The 19,857-nt window shown below is 43.4% G+C and overlaps 1 protein-coding gene across 2 annotated transcripts in view; it reads right to left on the bottom strand.

Annotated features, from left to right (window-relative positions):
• The window catches only part of snx13 (sorting nexin 13), a 234,419-nt gene that overhangs the window by 10,994 nt on the left and 203,568 nt on the right, over positions 1-19,857 (bottom strand). Inside the window, exon 27 of one of the 2 annotated variants that reach the window (XM_087987099.1) lies at positions 11,716-11,760. The exons of the other annotated variant lie outside the window; for it this stretch is intronic. Within the exon in view, the coding sequence (XP_087843225.1) occupies positions 11,721-11,760 (40 nt within the window). The 3' untranslated portion in view covers positions 11,716-11,720. The remainder of the gene's footprint in view (positions 1-11,715; positions 11,761-19,857) is intronic. 2 annotated transcript variants of the gene reach the window in all.

Genomic DNA, 19,857 nt, shown 5'->3' with positions numbered 1-19,857 from the left:
CAACAAAAAGAATGGAAAGCAACAGGAATTAAATTGACAAGAGGCTTAGTTAAAGTGCCACGTTAAAGAAAGATGTCAGGGAGAAGAAAATAAAGGAAATGTAACTAGAGGTGGTCTGAACAGCAGAATGATGAGTAGCTGAGGTTTTGCCAATGTGACCAGGAATAATCACTGAGGTAGCATGCTAATATTAACATAAATTTGGTATACAAGCAGTTAGTTCCTATTTTGAAATGTTGATTAAACCTTGTTTTTTGAAGACCAAAATGGCTAATATACTATATCAGTTTGATAAAACTGGCTTGTTAAGTACATTTTGGAGACATTTGAATGTCAATGTTTAAAATTAGAAAGTCCGATGTGCCACAGCAAGGAACCGTAATGACCTCCTCAGGAGACAGACATGTGCTGCAATCGACAGGGTACCCTTCGTTGTTCAGTTTTTCCCAGGGGCTGAAAAATTACGTCATGTTCTTTGTGACCTGTAACACATTATCAATGAGGATGAGGACCTCACCAAGACCTCCCCCACACCTCCACTACTTGCCTTTAAACAACTGCCAAACCTCAAACAGATCATTGTTCATAGCAAACTGCCCGGCTCTCAGGATAACTCCATACAACCCTGTCACGGTGGACGCTGCAAGACATGTTAGATTGTGGACATAGATACCACTATTGCGCATGGGGACACCTCCCACCTTGTACATGGCAAGTACTCATGTGACTCAGCCAACGTTGTCTATCTTATACGTTGCAGGCAAGGATGCCCGGAGGCATGGTACATTGGGGAAACTGAGCAAAGGCTACGACAATGGATGATTGGGCACCGTACAACAATCAACAGACAGGAGTGTTCCCTTCCAGTTGGGGAACACTTCAGTGGTCCAGGACATTCAGCCTCGGACCTTTGGGTGACCATCCTCCAAGGTGGACTTCAAGACAGGCAGCAGAGAAAAGTGGCCGAGCAGAGGCTGATAGCTAAGTTCGGTACACATAGGGAGGGCCTCAACCGGGACCTTGGGTTCATGTCACACTACAGGTGACCACCATTGCACTATACACACACACACACACACACACAGATATTCCTACACATACACACTCTCACATACACACGGACACACATACACACAGACGCGCACACAGACACCCACACACACCCTTACAGACACACACACTCCCACACTCACACATGCACCCCCTCACAGACTTAAGACACTCTGCACTCACTACACACACACACACTTTCTCACACTCACAACCCCCACCCCAGGCAGACACACACACATAGACAAAGACCCACATGCACACATATATTTTGTGGGGTGAATTTGTACTTGCAGAGTTACATTGTACTTTACTCAAAAACTGCATGCATTCATGTAGAACTCTGAGCTCAAAAACTGCATGAATTTATGTAAAACTCCGTTATCTCACTTTTTAGATTAGAATCAATCTAAACATCATGGCATAGACAGAGAACACAGGGGGCCAACACCTTCAACATATTGTCTAGCTATCACCATTGTTAACAGCTCACCCGAGAACGCAACTTTTAAAAAAAGGTTTTGTGATTTACACATGAAAGAAGTGAAACTATCACTGTATTCTAACAGATGAAAGGCTTAACAGACAATTAATTTTTCAATGTATAATTTCAGTTACATCACACTGTAAATTTTTGCTATAAATTCTGTGTTACAATCAAGCCCTCCATGATCACCTGATGAAGGAGCGTCGCTCCGAAAGCTAGTGCTTCCAATTAAACCTGTTGGACTATAACCTGGTGTTGTGTGATTTTTAACTTTGTACACCCCAGTCCAACACCGGCATCTCCAAATCATAAAATTAGAAAGGTTTCCACTTCATGAACTTGGATAAGAGCAGACTATGTGATCCCATGACTTTTATGTTGAGAGTATGGGGCATTAGTTGTTTTACTTGATTCGCCAATGAACCAAATCTACAACAAAAAGAACTAGGAGCAAAGTTTGAGGCAAGGTTCAAATGCATCAGTTATCTGCCCCATTGACACCTGTGCAGCATATTGTGCCTTTGGAGATAAGCCATTGGTAAGGATGTCACACCTGCACTTTATCTCTACTACTGGTCACCCTTTGGAAACCCGATAGTCTCAGGACAATCCATGCTTTTTGAAATAGGTCACTTTCTGGGTAGAGGGAAAGCTACAGCATAGAAGAAGCAATTGGCACCTCTGCACCAAGCCACAATTTAAAAGAGAAGTGGTCTGTTTGTCGTCGTCCTGATCTGCGTTATACATTTCCCATCTCAGAATACAAGCTACTCCAAGAGCCATTGCTCTGTGGAACAGCTCGGCATGTTGCATGAGTTCAGCTGCAGGTCAGACTGACTGGAAGAAGTTGCATTTGACCATACATATGTCAGTTGAATAGCTCTGTGGACTTTCTTGGCAAAGACCTGTTTGGCAGGAAATAGGAAACTGAACAACCTGGAGAGTATTTAATAGTGGATAAAGCACAGAGATGTCATTTGACATTATGCTCAGAAAATAGCAACAGATGAAGGAGGATTAATAGTGGAGCCATTTAGTTGCAAGAATTGACAAAGCTGTTGACTGAACCAGGAAGAAGTATGAAACATTTGAATCCTCAAAGTATTTAAAAGAATGGGATATTAAAACTGCATCAACTAAGGTCAAGACCTGATATTCAGCTCGTACAGTGAAAAGGACTGGAGGTGATTCTTAAAAAGGTAAAGCTTAAACGGATCGAAAGTAGAGTGAAATTTCAAGAAGATAATAGGAAGAACTGGATGATAATGGAAATGAAGATGGATTGGAATGGAAGAAGGAATGGGCCAAGGGGAGCCCCTCTATTGATCAAAATTATTTGGAAATCAATTGTTTATCCACACTTCATTATATGGTATCAAAATAAAATATCACGAGACACCTTGTGGGAGGATTAACAAACAAAATTTGGCATCAAACCATTTAAGGATCTATTTGGATGGAATATCAAAGGCCTCAGTAAGGATTGCTTTAAAAAAGAGGGAAAAAGGTGGAGAGGTTTGAGAAGGGAACTCTTGGGTTTAGGGTTTAAGGCACTGAATACTCAGCTGCTCATGGAGAAGTGGGCGGCACGGTGGCACAGTGGTTAGCACTGCTGCCTCGCAGCGCCAGAGACCCGGGTTCAATTCCCGACTCAGGCGACTGACTGTGTGGAGTTTGCACGTTCTCCCCGTGTCTGCGTGGGTTTCCTCCGGGTGCTCTGGTTTCCTCCCACAGTCCAAAGATGTGCAGGTTAGGTTAATTGGCCATACTAAATTGCCCGTAGTGTTAGGTAAGGGGTAAATGTAGGGGTATAGGTGGGTTTCGCTTCGGCGGGTCGGTGTGGACTTGTTGGGCCGAAGGGCCTGTTTCCACACTGTAATCTAATCTAATCTAATCTAATCTAAAGTAATCAAAATTGGGAATGTGGCGGAATTCAGAACTGGAGAAACATAGAAATCTTGGAAGGGTGTAAGGCTGGAGGTGGCCACAGACTTGGAGAAGGGTGAAGACATGAAGGCATTTGAAAACCAAAGTAAGAACTTTTAAAATCAATGTGCTGATGGACTCAGAGCTAACGTCAGTCATCAATAACAAGGGTGATGAGTAAAGAGGACCCGATGTGAGATAGTTTGGGTGGAAGAATTAGGCATGATTCTAAACTTTATCATTCAGAACATGTGTTGCAATGTACAGTGAATCAAATGACACTGACATTACCAACATTTTTAAAGTCAAAAAGTGTGGTGCTTTCAGGCAGCATCCAAGGTGCAGGAGAGTTAACATTTCGAGCATGGGTTCTTCATCAGGAATGTGGGGGAGGCCCAAGGGGGCTAAGAGATAAATGGGAGGGGGTGGGTCTTAGGAGAAAGGTAGCTGGGAATGCAATAGCTAGATGGAGGTGGGGGCTGATGGAGATAGGTCGGAGTGGAAGGTGGAGCAGATAGGTGGGAAAGAAGATGGACAAATAGGACAGTTCAAGAGTGCAGTGCTGAATTGGAAGTTTGGGTCTTGGATAAGGTGGGGGGAGAGGAGATGACAAAACTGGAGAAGTCAGCCTTGATCCAATGTGGTTGGAGGGTCCCAAGGTGGAAGATGAGGCATTCTTCCTCCAGATTCTGGATTCGTGGTGCTGGAAGAGCATAGCAGTTCAGGCAGCATCCAAGGAGCAGTGAAATCGACGTTTTGGGCAAAAGCCCTTCATCAGGAATAAAGGCAGAGAGCCTGAAGCATGGAGAGATAAGCTAGAGGAGGGTGGGGGTGGGGAGAAAGTAGCATAGAGTAGAATAGGTGAGTGGGGGAGGGGATGACGGTGATAGGTCAGGGTGGAGTGGATAGGTGGAAAAGGAGATAGGCAGGTAGGACAAGTCCGGACAAGTCATGAGGGCAGTGCTGAGCTGGAAGTTTGGAACTAGGGTGAGGTGGGGAAGGGGAAATGAGGAAACTGTTGAAATCCACATTGATGCCCTGGGGTTAAAGTGTTCCGAGGCGGAAGATGAGGCGTTCTTCCTCCAGGCGTCTGGTGGTGAGGGAGCGGTGGTGAAGGAGGCCCAGGACCTCCATGTCTTCGGCAGAGTGGGAGGGGGAGTTGAAATATTGGGCCACAGGGCGGTGTGGTTGATTAGTGCGGGTGTCCCGGAGATGTTCCCTAAAGCGCTCTGCTAGAAGGCGCCTAGTCTCCCCAATGTAGAGGAGACCGCATCGGGAACAACGGATACAATAAATGATATTAGTGGATGTGCAGGCAAATCTTTGATGGATGTGGAAGGCTCCTATTGGGCCTTGGATAGAGGTGAGGGAGGAGGTGTGGGCGCAGGTTTTACAGTTCCTGCGGTGGCAGGGGAAGGTGCCAGAATGGGAGGGTGGGTTGTAGGGGGGCGTGGACCTGACCAGGTAGTCACGGACGGAACAGTCTTTGCGGAAGGCGGAAAGGGGTGGGGAGGGAAATATATCCCTGATGGTGAGGTCTTTTTGGAGGTGGCAGAAATGTTGGCGGATGATTTGGTTTATGCGAAGGTTGGTAGGGTGAAAGGTGAGCACCACGGGCGTTCTGTCCTTGTTACGGTTGGAGGGGTGGGATTTGAGGGCGGAGGTGCAGTATGTGGACGAGATGCGTTGGAGGGCATCTTTAACCACGTGGGAAGGGAAATTGCGGTCTCTAAAGAAGGAGGCCATCTGGTGTGTTCTGTGGTGGAACTGGTCCTCCTGGGAGCAGATACGGTGGAGGCGGAGGAATTAGGAATACGGGATGGCATTTTTGCAAGAGGTAGGGTGGGAAGAGGTGTAATCCAGGTAGCTGTGGGAGTCGGTGGGTTTGTAAAAAATGTCAGTGTCAAGTCGGTCATCATTAATGGAGATGGAGAGGTCCAGGAAGGGGAGAGAGGTGTCAGAGATGGTCCAGGTAAATTTAAGGTCAGGGTGGAATGTGTTGGTGAAGTTGATGAATTGCTCAACCTCCTCATGGGAGCACGAGGTGGCACCAATGCAGTCATCAATGTAGCAGAGGAAGAGGTGGGGAGTGGTGCCGGTGTAATTACGGAAGATCAATTGTTCTACATAGCCAACAAAGAGACAGGCATAGTGGGGCCCATACGTGTGCCCATGGCTACCACTTTGGTCTGGAGGAAGTGGGAGGATTCGAAGGAGAAATTGTTAAGGGTGAGGACCAGTTCGGCCAAACGAATGAGAGTGTCGGTGGAAGGGTACTATTGGGGATGCCTGGAGAGGAAAAAACGGGGGGCTTGGAGGCTCTGGTCATGGCAGATGGAGGTGTAGAGGGATTGGATATCCATGGTGAAGATGAGGCGTCGGGGGCCGGGGAAACGGAAGTCTTGGAGGAGGTGGAGCGCGTGGGTGGTGTCTCGAACGTATGTGGGGAGTTCCTGGACTAGGGGGGATAGGACAGTGTCGAGGTCGGTAGAGATGAGTTCAGTGGGGCAGGAGCATGCTGAGACAATGGGTCGGCCAGGGTGGTCAGGCTTGTGGATCTTGGGAAGGAGGTAGAACCGGGTAGTGCGGGGTTCCCGGACTATGAGGTTGGAAGCTGTGGGTGGGAGATCTCCTGAGGTGATGAGGTTCTGTATGGTCTGAGAGATGATGGTTTGGTGATGGAGGGGTGGTCAGGTGACTAGAATCTGGCAATGGAGGATGCCCAGGACTTGCATGTCCTTGGCAGAGAGGGATAGGAAGTTGAAGTGTTCTGCTAGTCCCTATACACATCCATACATCATGATGAAGGCCTCCAAGCCCTCCATTTCTTCCTTTCTCGCCGACCCAACTACCGCCTCAGTCATTCGATTGGCTGAACTGATCCTTACCCTCAACAATTTCTCCTTTGTATCCTCCCACTTCCTCCAGACAAAAAGGGTAGCCATGGGCACCCACATGGGCCCCAGTTATGCTTGCCTCTTCATTGGTTACGTGGAACAGTCCTACCTCTGCAGCTACACCGACACCATTCCCCACCTGTTCCTCCGCTACATCGGTGATTGTTTCGGCACCACTTCATGCTCCCATGAGGTAGTTGAACAGTTCATCAACTTCACAAACACCTTCCACCCTGACATCAAGTTCACCTGGACCATCAAGGACACTTCCCTCTCCTTCCTGGACCTTTCCATCTCCATTTCCAGTGACCAACTCACATGCACATCTACTTCAAACCCACCGATTCCAACAGCTACCTGGACTACACCTCCTCCCACCCTGCCTCCTATAAAAATGCTATCCCTTACTCTCAATTCCTCCTCCTCCAACACATCTACACCCAGGTAGACAAATTCCACCACAGAACACACCAGATGGCCTCCTTCATCAAGCACCACAATTTTCCCTCCCAGGTGGTCAACAATGCCCTCTAGCACATCTCCTCCACTTCCCATACCTCTGCCCATGAACCCCAATTGTAACAAGGACAGAAACCCCCACCCCCCGGTCCACTCCTTCCACCCCACCAACCTCCAGATACAATGCATCATCCTCTGCCATTTCTGCTACCCACAAACAGACCCCACCACCAAAGATATATTTCCCTGCCCACCCCTATCCGCATTTCGCAGAGACCATTCCCTCCGCGATTCCTATGTTAGGTCTACGCCACCCAAACATCCACCCTCCATTTCCGGCACCTTCCCTTGACACCGCAGGAAGTGTAAAATCTGTGCCCACACCTCCCCCCTCCACCTCCATCCAAGACCCCAAGGGATCCTTCCACACTCAGCAGAGATATTCCTGCACCTTCACACACCTCACCCACTGAGTCTGTTACTCCCAATGTGGTCTCCTATACATTGGGGAGACAGGACGCCAACTTGCAGAATGTTTCAGAGAACATCTTTGGGACACAGCACTAAACAACCCCACCGCCCTGTGGCTGACCACTTCAACTCCCCCTCTCACTCCACCAAGGACATGCAAGTCTTGGGCTTCCTCCACTGCCAGATTTTAACTACCCGACCCCTGGAGGAAGAACACCACATTTTCTGCCTTGGGACCCTCCAATCAATGCTGATTTCACAAGTTTCCTCATCTCCCCTCCCCCCACCTGATCCCAGATTCAATACTCCAACTCGGTACCTCCCTCTTCATCTGTCCTACCTGACCATCTTCTTTCCCACCTATCTGCTTCACCTTCTGCTCCGACCTATCACCATCACCCCCCCAACCTGCATGTACCTATTGCATTCCCAGCTACCTTCCCCACAGCCCCACTCCCCTCCCATTTATCTCTCAGTCCCCTTGGATCTCCCCCACATTCCTGATGAAGAGCTTTTGCTCGAAACGTCAACTGTCCTGCCTCTCGGATGCTGCCTGACAGGCTGTGCTTTTCCAGCACCACACTTTTTGACTCCGATCTCCAGCATCTGCAATCCTCACTTTCTCCCAATATTTTTAATGAGCCTAACAAGGGTGATATCTTTCTTGCCAAATGTCACTGCAGTAACTCTACAAAGGATTGTGTTTTTTAAAAATTTGGTTAAACAAAAATGAATGACATGATACATTTTGACAGTGTACAACATTAATTTAGAGTGAGGTTGAAAGATGGAGCCATAATACTAACACCATGTTTGCAGCTGTCATTCCTAAATGTCTGACATATATATTACTGAAACTGTGCTTTGGTTTAGAAGGGGTGTTCTTACTGTATTTTGAAGGAACAGTTCCATTTACTTAATGAACTGATTCTGGAATTATCTGATTTTCTAAATTCCAATAGCAGAGTGAAGAAGAATAAGATGATTTCAAAAATAGGTAATTATGATTTTGTATCATAACATAATTGTAATTTACAGAATCAGTTCCCAGCAGGTGCATAAACTAAGACTTCTGACAGCACAACTGAATTTCTGTGAACATTTTGCAGTGCATTTAAAATTATGCAAAATAAAGGAATCCTTAATACCACCATTAATATGCAATAGAACGGCCTGCAGCACTTAAACGACAGAATATTAATGAAGATTCAAGGATCTTGTTGAATTGGAAAAGCTCACCGTCACTATTTACTGTGGGAAAGCATTACACTTAGAGAAAGCTGACAACCCGTGAGATGTTTTTCAACACTAGGTTTAATTGTAATGCTACAGAAGATGCATACTGGCAGCTGCTGTGTTATCTGTCAAATCACTTATGAGATTTCCTCACTGATAAGGCAAGTGGAATATTTGTCATGCAAAGTCACATCATCCTTAAAGGTTTGTTTCAAGTCTCTTTTATTGTTCCAGTTTTAGTAAAAACATTAAAACCAATAAAAACTCGAACGCAAATAAAATAGAAGGAAATCACTTTGTCTTGAAGTTTCTTATCAAAGATATTGTACTGAAACTATTTTAAAGAAAAGATTTTACTGCATCAAATCTGCTACTTTTTTTAGAGTTGAAAGTAAAATCATTTCTCAAAAAGCAATTTTTAATTACTGATCCTAGTGCAAGATTAATTGTTCAATGAGATTAAAGCACTCCATTTGAAACACTTGTTCAAAAAGTAGATTAGCACTCTCAACAATTCTTTGTGAATGGCATGCCCTCAAAGGCAACATGCATGTTTGCTTCTCCCTCATGTCATTACGTACTTATGTTTAAAATGATTTTTGATTTGAAAGCAAAACAGAAAATGTTGGAGTGGTTCAGCATGTCAGGGGGCATCCAGCTGCCATTTTGGATAATTAGTTTTGCTCAGAACTGGCATTGGTTTCTTTTTCTTACACAGGGCATTAATGTCAATTTTAAACGCTCCTGCTGAGAGACTTTAATGCTTGAATACAGACCTGAGGCTAAAACTAAGGCCTGCCTAATTTATGTGAACCAACTTCTTACTGAACTTAATTGCTGAACTATCAGATAACTGAACACAAGAGTAAATAAAGTGGCCTGAATTGTTTTCATTACCCTATTTGTCAGTTTGTGGGACTCAGTATTATTATCTGTTAAATTTTAGTCTGTGATTCAATAATAGGAACACATCATTTGTTTCTGAATATCATAACACAATATAAAACAGTGAAAAACGTTTGCGCCGATGTAGCTCTTTACATGACTAACATACATCTCAAAACAGTTGATAGAAAATTAAGTATGCGGTCCCCAATTTACAAATGTCTGACTTATGAAACGTCATTCTTACAAACATGATCTCATATGTGATCTCATGTATACATATATAAGTTCCAATTTAGGAACCCAGGATTTAATCTGGCACTTCAAATTCTGCCAGAAAAAAACACATGTTTCAGTTGCCACCAGCTTCCTTACATACTGATAAGTTCAAAGTTTGTGAGAAGATTTGTAGCTCGGGTGCTTGTTGTTGTGGTTCTGTTCACCGAGCTGGGAATTTGTGTTGCAGACATTTCTTCCCCTGTCAAGGTGAGATCCTCAGTGCTTGGGAGCCTCCTGTGAAGCACTTCTGTGATGTTTCCTCCAGCATTTATAGTGGTTTGTCTCTGCCACTTCCGGTTGTCATTTCCAGCTGTCCACTGCAGTGGTCGGTATATTGGGTCCAGGTCGATGTGTTTGTTGATAGAATCTGTGGATGAGTGCCATGCCTCTAGGAATTCCCTGGCTGTTCTCTGTTTGGCTTGTCCTATAATAGTAGTGTTGTCCCAGTCGAACTCATGTTGCTTGTCATCTGCGTGTGTGGCTACTAAGGATAGCTGGTCATGTCGGTTTGTGGCTAGTTGGTGTTCATGGATATGGGTCATTAGCTGTCTTCCTGTTTGTCCTATGTAGCGTTTACACCTTTGTAATCATTCAAAACACAGAAATAGAAAACACACACCGGATCATCAACGCCACAATCAGAGGAATCAGATTCACTAGAGAGGAAGAAAAGGACAACCACCTCCTATTCCTAGACGTGATGGTCTAGAGAACATCTAATGGAGAATTCACCACTAAGGTACACAGGAAAGCCACACACACAGGCCAAGTCCTGAACTATGAAAGCAACCACCCCAACACACACAAAAGAAGTTGCATCAAGACACTGTTCAAAAGCGCCACAACACACTGCAGCACATCAGAACTGCAGAAAGAGGAAGAAGAACACCTCTACAATGTATTTGCCAAAAATGGTTACCCCTGCAATTTCATCAACAGATGCCTAAGGGAAAGACAATGGAATGACGACATGCCACAACCAAAGGACTAACCACCTTACCATACATCAAGAACATTTCTGAACTGACAGCCAGACTACAATGACCACTAGGACTCATAACAGCACATAAACCAACAGCCACTCTCCGACAGCAACTCACCAGGACAAAGGACCCGATACCCAGCATGAGCAAAACCAACATTGTACACAAAATCCCATGCAAGGACTGCACAAACACTACATAGGACAAACAGGAAGACAGCTATCGATCCATATCCATGAACACCAACTAGCCACGAAACGACACGACCAGCTATCCTTAGTAGCCACACATGCAGATGACAAGCAACATGAGTTCGACTGGGACAACACTACTATTAAAGGACAAGCCAAACAGAGAACAGCCAGGGAATTCCTAGAGGCATGGCATTCATCCACAAACTCCATCAACAAACACATCGACCTGGACCCAATATACCGACCACTGCAGCAGACAGCTGGAACTGACAACCGGAAGCAGCAGAGACAAACCACTATAAATGCCGGAGGAAACATCACTGAAGCACTTCACAGGAGGCTCCCAAGCACTGAGGATGTCACCTAGACAGGGGACAAAACGTTTGCAACACAAATTCCCAGCTCGACGAATAGAACCATACTGATAAGTTATTGTGAGGCATTTGGTTTTATTTAAATGACCAACTGATGGCTCATTTTTCCCATCATCATTTCACCCAATTACTCTGGTAATGCAAACACATAAACTACCAAATTTGAATGGCAAAACTGATTTGGCAACTTCGTACAATTTCAGCATAATATACTTTGGTTTCAATAAGGAATAGAATGGAACTGCATTTTTAAATAATGCAGGATGCCAAATAGTGCATTATGATAAACCTTTTTAGACTCATAGTCATAGAAATCTACAGCATGGAAACAGATCCTTTGGTCCAACTCATCCATGCCGACCAGATAATTTACATTAATCTCGTCCCATTTGCCAGCATTTAGCCAAAACCCTCTAACCCTTTCCTATTCATATACCCATCCAGATTCCTTTCAAATGTTGTAATTGTACCCACCTCCATCACCTTGTCTGGCAGTTCATTCCATACACGGACCATCCCCTGAGTGAAAAAAGTGCTCATTAAATCCTTTTTAAATCTTTTCCGTCTCATCTTAAATCTATACCCTTTAGTTTTGGACTCCCCTACACTGTGGAAAAGATTTTGACTATTCACCCTCATCCATGCCCCTCATGATCTGATAAACTTTGAAAAGGTTATCCCTCAGTCTCCGATGCTCCAGGGAAAGTAGCCCCAGCCTACTCAGCCTCTCCCTGCAGTTCAACCTTGGAGAAGGAAGAAATCTGGCCTCAGATCGATGAAAGTTCAGTTGGGCAGAAAAAATGGGTAAGGCCACCATGTGGAAGTGGATTCACTCCAAACAATTACTGTGAGCTGTGGTGAGCCCACCCTCATGTATAATCCAGCTTCAAGAACCCAGTTGCTGCCATTTCCCCATAAGGAAATAAGTCTTTAGTTGTGATGCTGTGACAATCAATGATATGAATAAGGTTTGATAGACCAGCTAATCTTCTTCTGTCTGCCTAACATTGGTACGAGATTTCAAAAGTCCTTTTTATGTAACGTGCTGTGTAGAGATACAAGCATAATAAAAAGGGGATGGTGGCTCAGTGATTAGCACTGCTGCCTCACAACACCAGGGACCTGGGTTGGATTCCAGCCTCAAGCGGCTATGTGGAGTTTGCACATTCTCCCCGTGTCTGCATGGGTTTCCTTCAGGTGCTCCGGTTTCCTCCCACAATCCAAAGATGTGCAGGTTAGGTGAATCGGCCATGCTAAATTGCCCATAGTGTTCAGGGATGAGTAGGTTAGATGCATTACTCAGGGGTAAATATTGGGTAGGGGGAATGGGTCTGAATGGGTTACTCTTCGGAGGGTCGATGTGGATTTGTTGGGCTGAAGGGCCTGTTTCCACACTGTAGGGATTCTATGGAAAGGTAAACAACAACATGAAAGGCTTCATAATTCAAAGTTAAAAATCACACAACACCAGGTTATAGTCCAACAGGTTTAATTGGAAGCACACTAGCTTTCGGAGCGACGCTCCTTCATCAGGTGATTGTCGCTCCGAAAGCTAGTGTGCTTCCAATTAAACCTGTTGGACTATAACCTGGTGTTGTGTGATTTTTAACTTTGTACACCCCAGTCCAACACCGGCATCTCCGATTCATAATCCAAATTCTATTTATTTTTGGCGCACTCAGCAATAACTGCGTATATGTTGAGTTCAGCACAGTACAGCTGCCAGTTGCAGAGTGCCCCTGTCCATTTGATACTCCATTCACCATGCCTATCGATGAGAAAAGATCGTGGGTAGTATTATGTATAAATGAACAGAAGCTATTGTTGGTTGAAAAGAGAGTTTCATTTTTAACATGTTAATCATGAATGTTTAGTTTGGCACAGCGATCAGTGTTAGACATTAAACTGCAAAGCACAATCCCAGATTTGCTTTTGAACCTATAAATTGATGTATTCCTGTCAAAAATGACGGCCAGAAATCAACTGGATTTCTTTGGTATGTTGCACAGAATGAAACAGCAGGCGCCTCCTTGGGCTTTGAGTGATCTGATTATGGCTGGAATCCAAGCAAATTCAATTCCTGCTGTGTGTAGAGTTTTGAAAAATGACTGGGATTTCTTCAATTGCAGTAGGATCAGTACAGAGCAACACCTGCTTTCAAATGGACAGGAGAGTTCAGGACTTCAATGGAACTATCCACACACACGTGCCTCTTCTTAAATAGCTACTGTCTGTGTCAGCAGGAGAAAACATCAGACCCAAGCTCATGAAATATTTAGTACTCACTCTGGGGCTGAATAAATGGTGAGATTTATGAGATTGATGAGATTAAAATTAAATATAACAATGCCTAATAATTACTCTGAAAGATAATTCCAAGATTAAACTTAAATGTAACAAAACCAGTTCTTGTTAATGGCTCAATACTTCTGATCCTGTTACTTATCACCACATTCTCATTTCCTGCAGGGAGTAATTCATATTATTTCCCATACTGATGGACAGAATCAGTGCAGAGCGCACCTTCAGTTGCCTACAACATGTGCAAAAAACAGACTGAAACTCAAAAACCTGCACTGCCAGTAAAGCTGTACTATACCTGTGAAGACAGTTATAAGAAGACAGCTACATTCTTGAAGTATTTTTTTCTCATTTTCCTCTTACATTTGAAGCTTGCAGCAATGATTAGGGTGGGGTGTGGTGGGGATGTATAATTAAAGTTTTGTAACTTCTCCGCTTTTGCTTTTTGACAAGACAAATCATGAAAGGCCCCACCGAAACCATTAACCATGCTTACTGTCAGCTATTCCTGGTATTTCTTTTTATTTCAACATTTTCCCTCAGTCTGCCAACATCCACAAGTGTCCTTTTCTCTACGTATGAAGCATTCTGATTCAGAAAGGAGATGGTTTATTTTAAAATGTTTAATGTGAATTAAATCAGCTCCATTTTAGTGGAATAAAACAATGTATTTTAAAGTATCACCAGAATATTAATTTGCTTTGTTTGCTAGTTATATTACCAAATGTTAATATATGTGAACAGTTAAATGGGAATTAACCACTGAGACGTTTTCAGTAATTTGAGCATGGCAAATGTTATTTCAATTAGGACTTTGTTTTCGAGTTAATTTAACCAAAACATCTTAAAATGAACAGGTGTGGACAGGGAGGTTTCTGGGATCACTGGCTGCAAGAAAATTGCCTGTTACACTTGCCAAAGTGACTGACTCTAAGATTATTCCTTGACTGATCAAAGAAGGTCATAAGGAAAAGGTCACTTCAATCTGTTCTTTCTCAAACTGGTATTACCATATCAATGTTCAAAACAGAAGACAGGGTCCCAAGAGGGTCATCTAGTCCACCAGCAAACAGATCATGAGCGTGGTACATTCATGTAGTTAGCAGTGATAGATCAAAAGTCCTTCCAGTGCACTGTCAGCTCAAAAGCAAGACAGCAAGTTTTAAACAACCTTGACAACAACTCTTGCCCCACAATAGCCTCAGTTGTTTTATGGATTGCTGCAGTGAAAGGCACACAGTCCACTCTTCTGTGCCTCTATTATTTTGCACTAGCAAAACTGAAAACGTTACCTGTAGAAATCATGCTTAAACCAAAAAAAGTTGAAATAAAACAAAGTCATTTTGTAAATAAAACAAAGAACTGTGCATGCCAAAAATATGAAATAAAAGCAAAAATTGCTGGAGAAACACAGCAGATCTGACAGCATCAATGGAGAGAAAGCAGATTTAATGTTTCAAATCCAACGCCTGTTCTTCAGAACTGCACTTCAGAAGTTTTGAAAATCCTGCTTCCTGCATCCTCAGCAGTGACAACTTTTGTAAAACCCTCAAGCTCTCAGTGACTGGATCTTTTTCCTATTTATTTTGCCATCAATCCTGCCTTTTGAGATGCAGAGAGGGAATACATGGAGAGAGACTCTTCCAAACCTGTTCAGCGCTGGCTTTCCAAATCCTTTTTTCTATTTCCTCTCTATGCATAAGCTGCTGTCCTGAAAAATGGGACATTTAAGTATTTTCGTGTCTGGTGTCCTTGCTATTTTTTATTCAATCTAGATAATCTGCTAGCATTTTACATCACAATAAATGACATTTTCAGAAAGATGTCAATCAAAAATAGGAGACAGGGAGTTTCATTTCACTCCTCACTAAAGTGCAGAGCCTGTGATAAGATGTTAATTTCACTCAGACTTTTCTTATTCATTTCACATTGGTGTCATTAACTTGGCTCAACTTGACCAAATCATTACTGTTGGCGTTTTAAATCAGTGCTTTTCCTTTTGTAAAAAGGATATCTTTTTATGCTTCTGCATTTTTAATTGTGGACTGAAATGAGAATATAATTGTTTTTAAGTCGAGGATTGCTTTGAAGTCATTGAAAGTGAACACTGTTTGCACAATAGTATGTCTCGCAGTAGTTGATGCATGGTTGGAGACCAGGTGGAGCTGGAGGGTTACGTTCAAATAGAGCTTTGGTTGGTATGAGTAGATGATTGGTCTATGGACCGGTGACTGGTTATCAATGTCAAAGATCTTGTGCCTGCTGAAAACTCTGTAACTGGTTCTCAGGTGACTGAACAGCTTGGGGCTGTGAACCAGATACAGAGAAGCCTTCAAACCTCCACAAGCTCAGGGGTTGAATTTATTCTTTGTAGAAGCTACTTTAAGCCTGAAGGAAACCAGTTGTGTTTTCCTCAGCAACTCCGTTAAGCTGTGCCTTTTATTTAATAAGTCAGAGATCTTATATAAGTGTGCACTGGTCCCCTGTGTCTCTGCAATCCTTTTGAAATGGAAGACCAAGAAACAGCATTCTGACCAGCAGAAAAATCATATGAATCATCTCAGCAACACTGTGAACAGAAACCACTGGACTGTCTACCCAATCTTTACCTCCATCCATAATATCCATGTTTATTTTTCCCCCATCTATGTGTGTGTGCAATGGAAATTTTATAACAGGATTAGAGTTTTAATTAGTAGAATTATACACCAGTTATTTATCTGTAGCTAGAGCCGAAGTAATTGTAATGAACAGTACATTTTTGTTTGGTACAAAAACCCGGTCTGTACTTCCTGTTAACCTAAATTCAAAAGACAAGTAAATTGGGGAAAATTCTTTTTAAAATGTTTAATTTTTGTGATGATTCCCAGAATAGTAGGAATTGATTTCCAGTGTACTACCTCCGTGAGTCTTGACATTTTTCAAAACCATTCCAGTCCTTGAAAGGGGTCGAGTACTAAAATCAAAAAATGGAAATCGGAAATTGATACTCTATACTTTCCCATTATTGTGACAAAACAGATTGCTCAAAGTGGGATGAGGACAGTGTGAGGCAATCACTCAGCAGGAAGCCCAAACTCCCCCAAGGTGAAAACCATTGACTTCACTCTCAGCATGGCTCAGGACATAGATGCCTCTTCTTCACTAAGATGTTGTTCAGTGACATCGCTACCATCTGCAGCCAGAACTGCAGCCTCGGTGCTGGGACAGCATCACCTACAGTTGCCAAAGTGATTGTGGCCATGAGCTTTTATCTGTCAGGATGGAGATATTGCAATGAACTCAGTTAGCCATTAATGAGGTCCAGTGCGTAAAGAGAGTTGTGTACATTTGATTCTTTCTTGGAAGGGAGAAGGAGAGCGAGTACACCACAGACTTTCCCATGGTATAGGCTGTCACTGATATATGTTGTTTTATGGACACAACTGACAAAATAATTCCCTTGTCGCAACATTCAGCTGGTGTGCATCCAGTTGATGTTCAGCATCCTGCAGCAGTCATGATGTCTTGATTCAGAGGCAGTCCTGTGCTATCTGTAAAATGAAACATGATAAACAAGTGCGGACAACATGGACTAGTCCCTGACAGCATGGCTATTGCTTCAGAGTGCAGACCCCCATGGATTGCATGAAATCTATGCTGCCCTGTAAATTGTAATTGGAAAGTGGATTGGGTGCTTAAATAATACTTCCACTGCCTGTGCTGTGGAGGGGCTTAGCATCATTTGTCAGAATGCATTGTCATGGTCTGCTGGATATCACACAGCGTCAGCATTAAGATGACACAGTCATAACCATCAGCAGTATGACAAGTAACTGAGGAGGAGGACAGGCAATAAATACATTCCCTTTGTGACTGTACTATATGCGATAGACTTATTTGAAAGTGAGTTAGGTCGACAAAACTATAATTCTCTATTCCCTCACCTCCTCTTGTTGTTGTCAATCACATCTGTGTGACAAGGCTGAAATAAAAGCCAGCACAAAATAAACATTCCAAACTAACGTTATAAATCACACCATTCAATTTTCCATGCTTAATCAATTCTTATTGTGCATTACCATTGCACCTATACGGAGTGCCTTTTCCTGTTTAGTTTTCCTATGCACCGAGCACCATATCCTCCATTGGAGTAAGGACTTCAGTTATGCACGGCCTTGCCCAACAAAATGAGGGGAAAAGGGTTTGTGAAATTGCTGCAATGTTCTTGGGTGATCTGATGTACTCTGGCAGAGTTTGCAATCTGGAAGGCCTGCCTATGAGGTTTGTAGTAGTGTAATTTGAACGAGGATGAGGTAAAGATGTAAATGTGAAGTCTGAGTTGTGATTTATACTGTTGGTAGGGGAGTAAAGTGAGTCTGTGATGAATTGTATGAAAACAGAATGCCATTTGAAGACTAAGTCACTGGCAATGACCATTCGTGCAAGATCATTAATTTTTTGAGCTTTCCATCCGGGTCCTCTGGTTTTTATTATTTGCACTAACTATGATGCTATCTATTTACTTTCTCAGAGTATGTTTGGATGGTGTCCTGGCCCCTGTGGGGAGCGAACCTCACTTCTCTGCTCCAGCACCTACAGCCATCAAAGGCCTTTGTGTCTGAGAGCCTTGGAGCATACTGTCTGATCTTTTACACCATTAGCCAGTGTTGTCCCTATTATGCAGCTCTTGCCCAGCCAATTCCAGCCTAAATGCTGTTCCCTTTAAGAACTTCTTGCTCACTTTAAACAGGTATGACTTTTACTCAAAACATGAACTCTCTTTCTCTCTGCACTGATGCAGCCAGACCTGCTGAATTTCTCGAGCATTTTCTCTTTTCCATATCATCCTATGACCAGTGTATAATAGTGAGTTTGATAAACTGAAATGAAGCGTTTAAATAATAGGGATTCTAGTCTCGCCTGCACAAGGTTTGACTGCTAAGGACACAAGCTTCGTAAGAACGTAAGAAATAGGAGAAGGGGCTGCAGCCCTTCAAGCTCACCCCACCATTCCATAAGATCATGGTTGATTTCTGGCTTCAACATCATTCTCTTCTATTATACCAATATCCCTTAATGCTTTTCCTATGTAGAAATCTCTCAGTCTTGTACATACTCAATGACTGAGCCTTCACAGCTTGCTGGGGCAGAGAATACCAAAAATTCACCAACTTTGAAGAAGTTCCTCTTTATCCCAGTGCCAAATGGCCTAGCCCTTACTGGGATCCTTGGTTCAAGGCATTCAGCTAGAGGAAGTATCCATCCTGCATCTACCCTGTCAGTCCCTGTAAAAATTGTGTATGTTTGTACAAGATCATTATGTATTCTTTTAACTCCAGAGAATATAGGCCCAGTCTATTTAGTTTGTTTAATCTTTCCTTGGAAGTCAATCCTTGCATCCCAGGAATTAGATCAGTGAGCCTTCTTTGCACACCGTCTGCGGCATATGCCCAAAACTTCCATGCTTGAAAGTTATTCTTGGCTTCGCAGTACGTTTACATTAGCTCCTTCCTCTTTTATACCATCAGACCCTCCTTTCATACTCCTATACACGTCTCTGGTTTTGTAATTTTTACTAATTAACTTTGTGGTTAATCATTTCTTCTTCCTCCATTAATTCCCAAAATGAAAGTCAGAATGGGGTAACTGGCAGCTCCAGTTCACCACGTGCTCCTCTGGGCATCCAACTTGCGTCAGCGGTCACTAACTTCGCTCAATATGTTCCATGGTCAGCGATCACAGGCAACCCTTGCCCAAAGAGATTGGCATCAGACACATACCAGGTTCACCACATGTCCGATCCACTTAGAATACAGCTCTCCAATTCAATGCTACATTTTGGAGTGTACCAGCACCTTCCATTGTAGTGCTGCTGCCAGGACACATTGTCTGAATGGATAAGCATCCAGCTTATTGATTAGACCAGTCTGCATCCCAAGGGTGCTTGCTTGCTCTCTTCACACTCTCACACTGCACCTACTTATTTGTTCCCAGTATCCTTGCTTCGCTGCCTCATTCAGAATTTACAGACGCACAGTACCTTGTCTTGCTTTTCAGTGCTGACCCAAAGCCAGGCAGCCTGTCCTGTGTCAGCAGTGATCAGTCAAGGGGGTGAACATGTTGCTGTATGGCACAGTGTTAAGTCAATGGTCACACCTACAGTACGTGTCAGCAGTTCATTTGGCAGTTATACTGAATGTGCTTCAATCAAGTGGCCATATCTCCAAATCTAAGGACACTAGTCATCAGTTGAGTCAAGGGGGACTGTTGTTACTTAGGGTCTTATTGCTATAGTCAGTCTCAGATGAAAGGCTTGGACACAGTCAGTCAGTT

The sequence above is a fragment of the Chiloscyllium plagiosum genome, unplaced genomic scaffold, assembly GCF_037043375.1.
Source record: "Chiloscyllium plagiosum isolate Xiang-an unplaced genomic scaffold, Cpla_swu_hap1 HiC_scaffold_5, whole genome shotgun sequence".
Taxonomy (NCBI): domain Eukaryota; kingdom Metazoa; phylum Chordata; class Chondrichthyes; order Orectolobiformes; family Hemiscylliidae; genus Chiloscyllium; species Chiloscyllium plagiosum.
The sequence above is the reverse complement of the archived record's forward strand: the minus strand, read 5'-3'. Positions and strand labels throughout refer to the sequence as shown.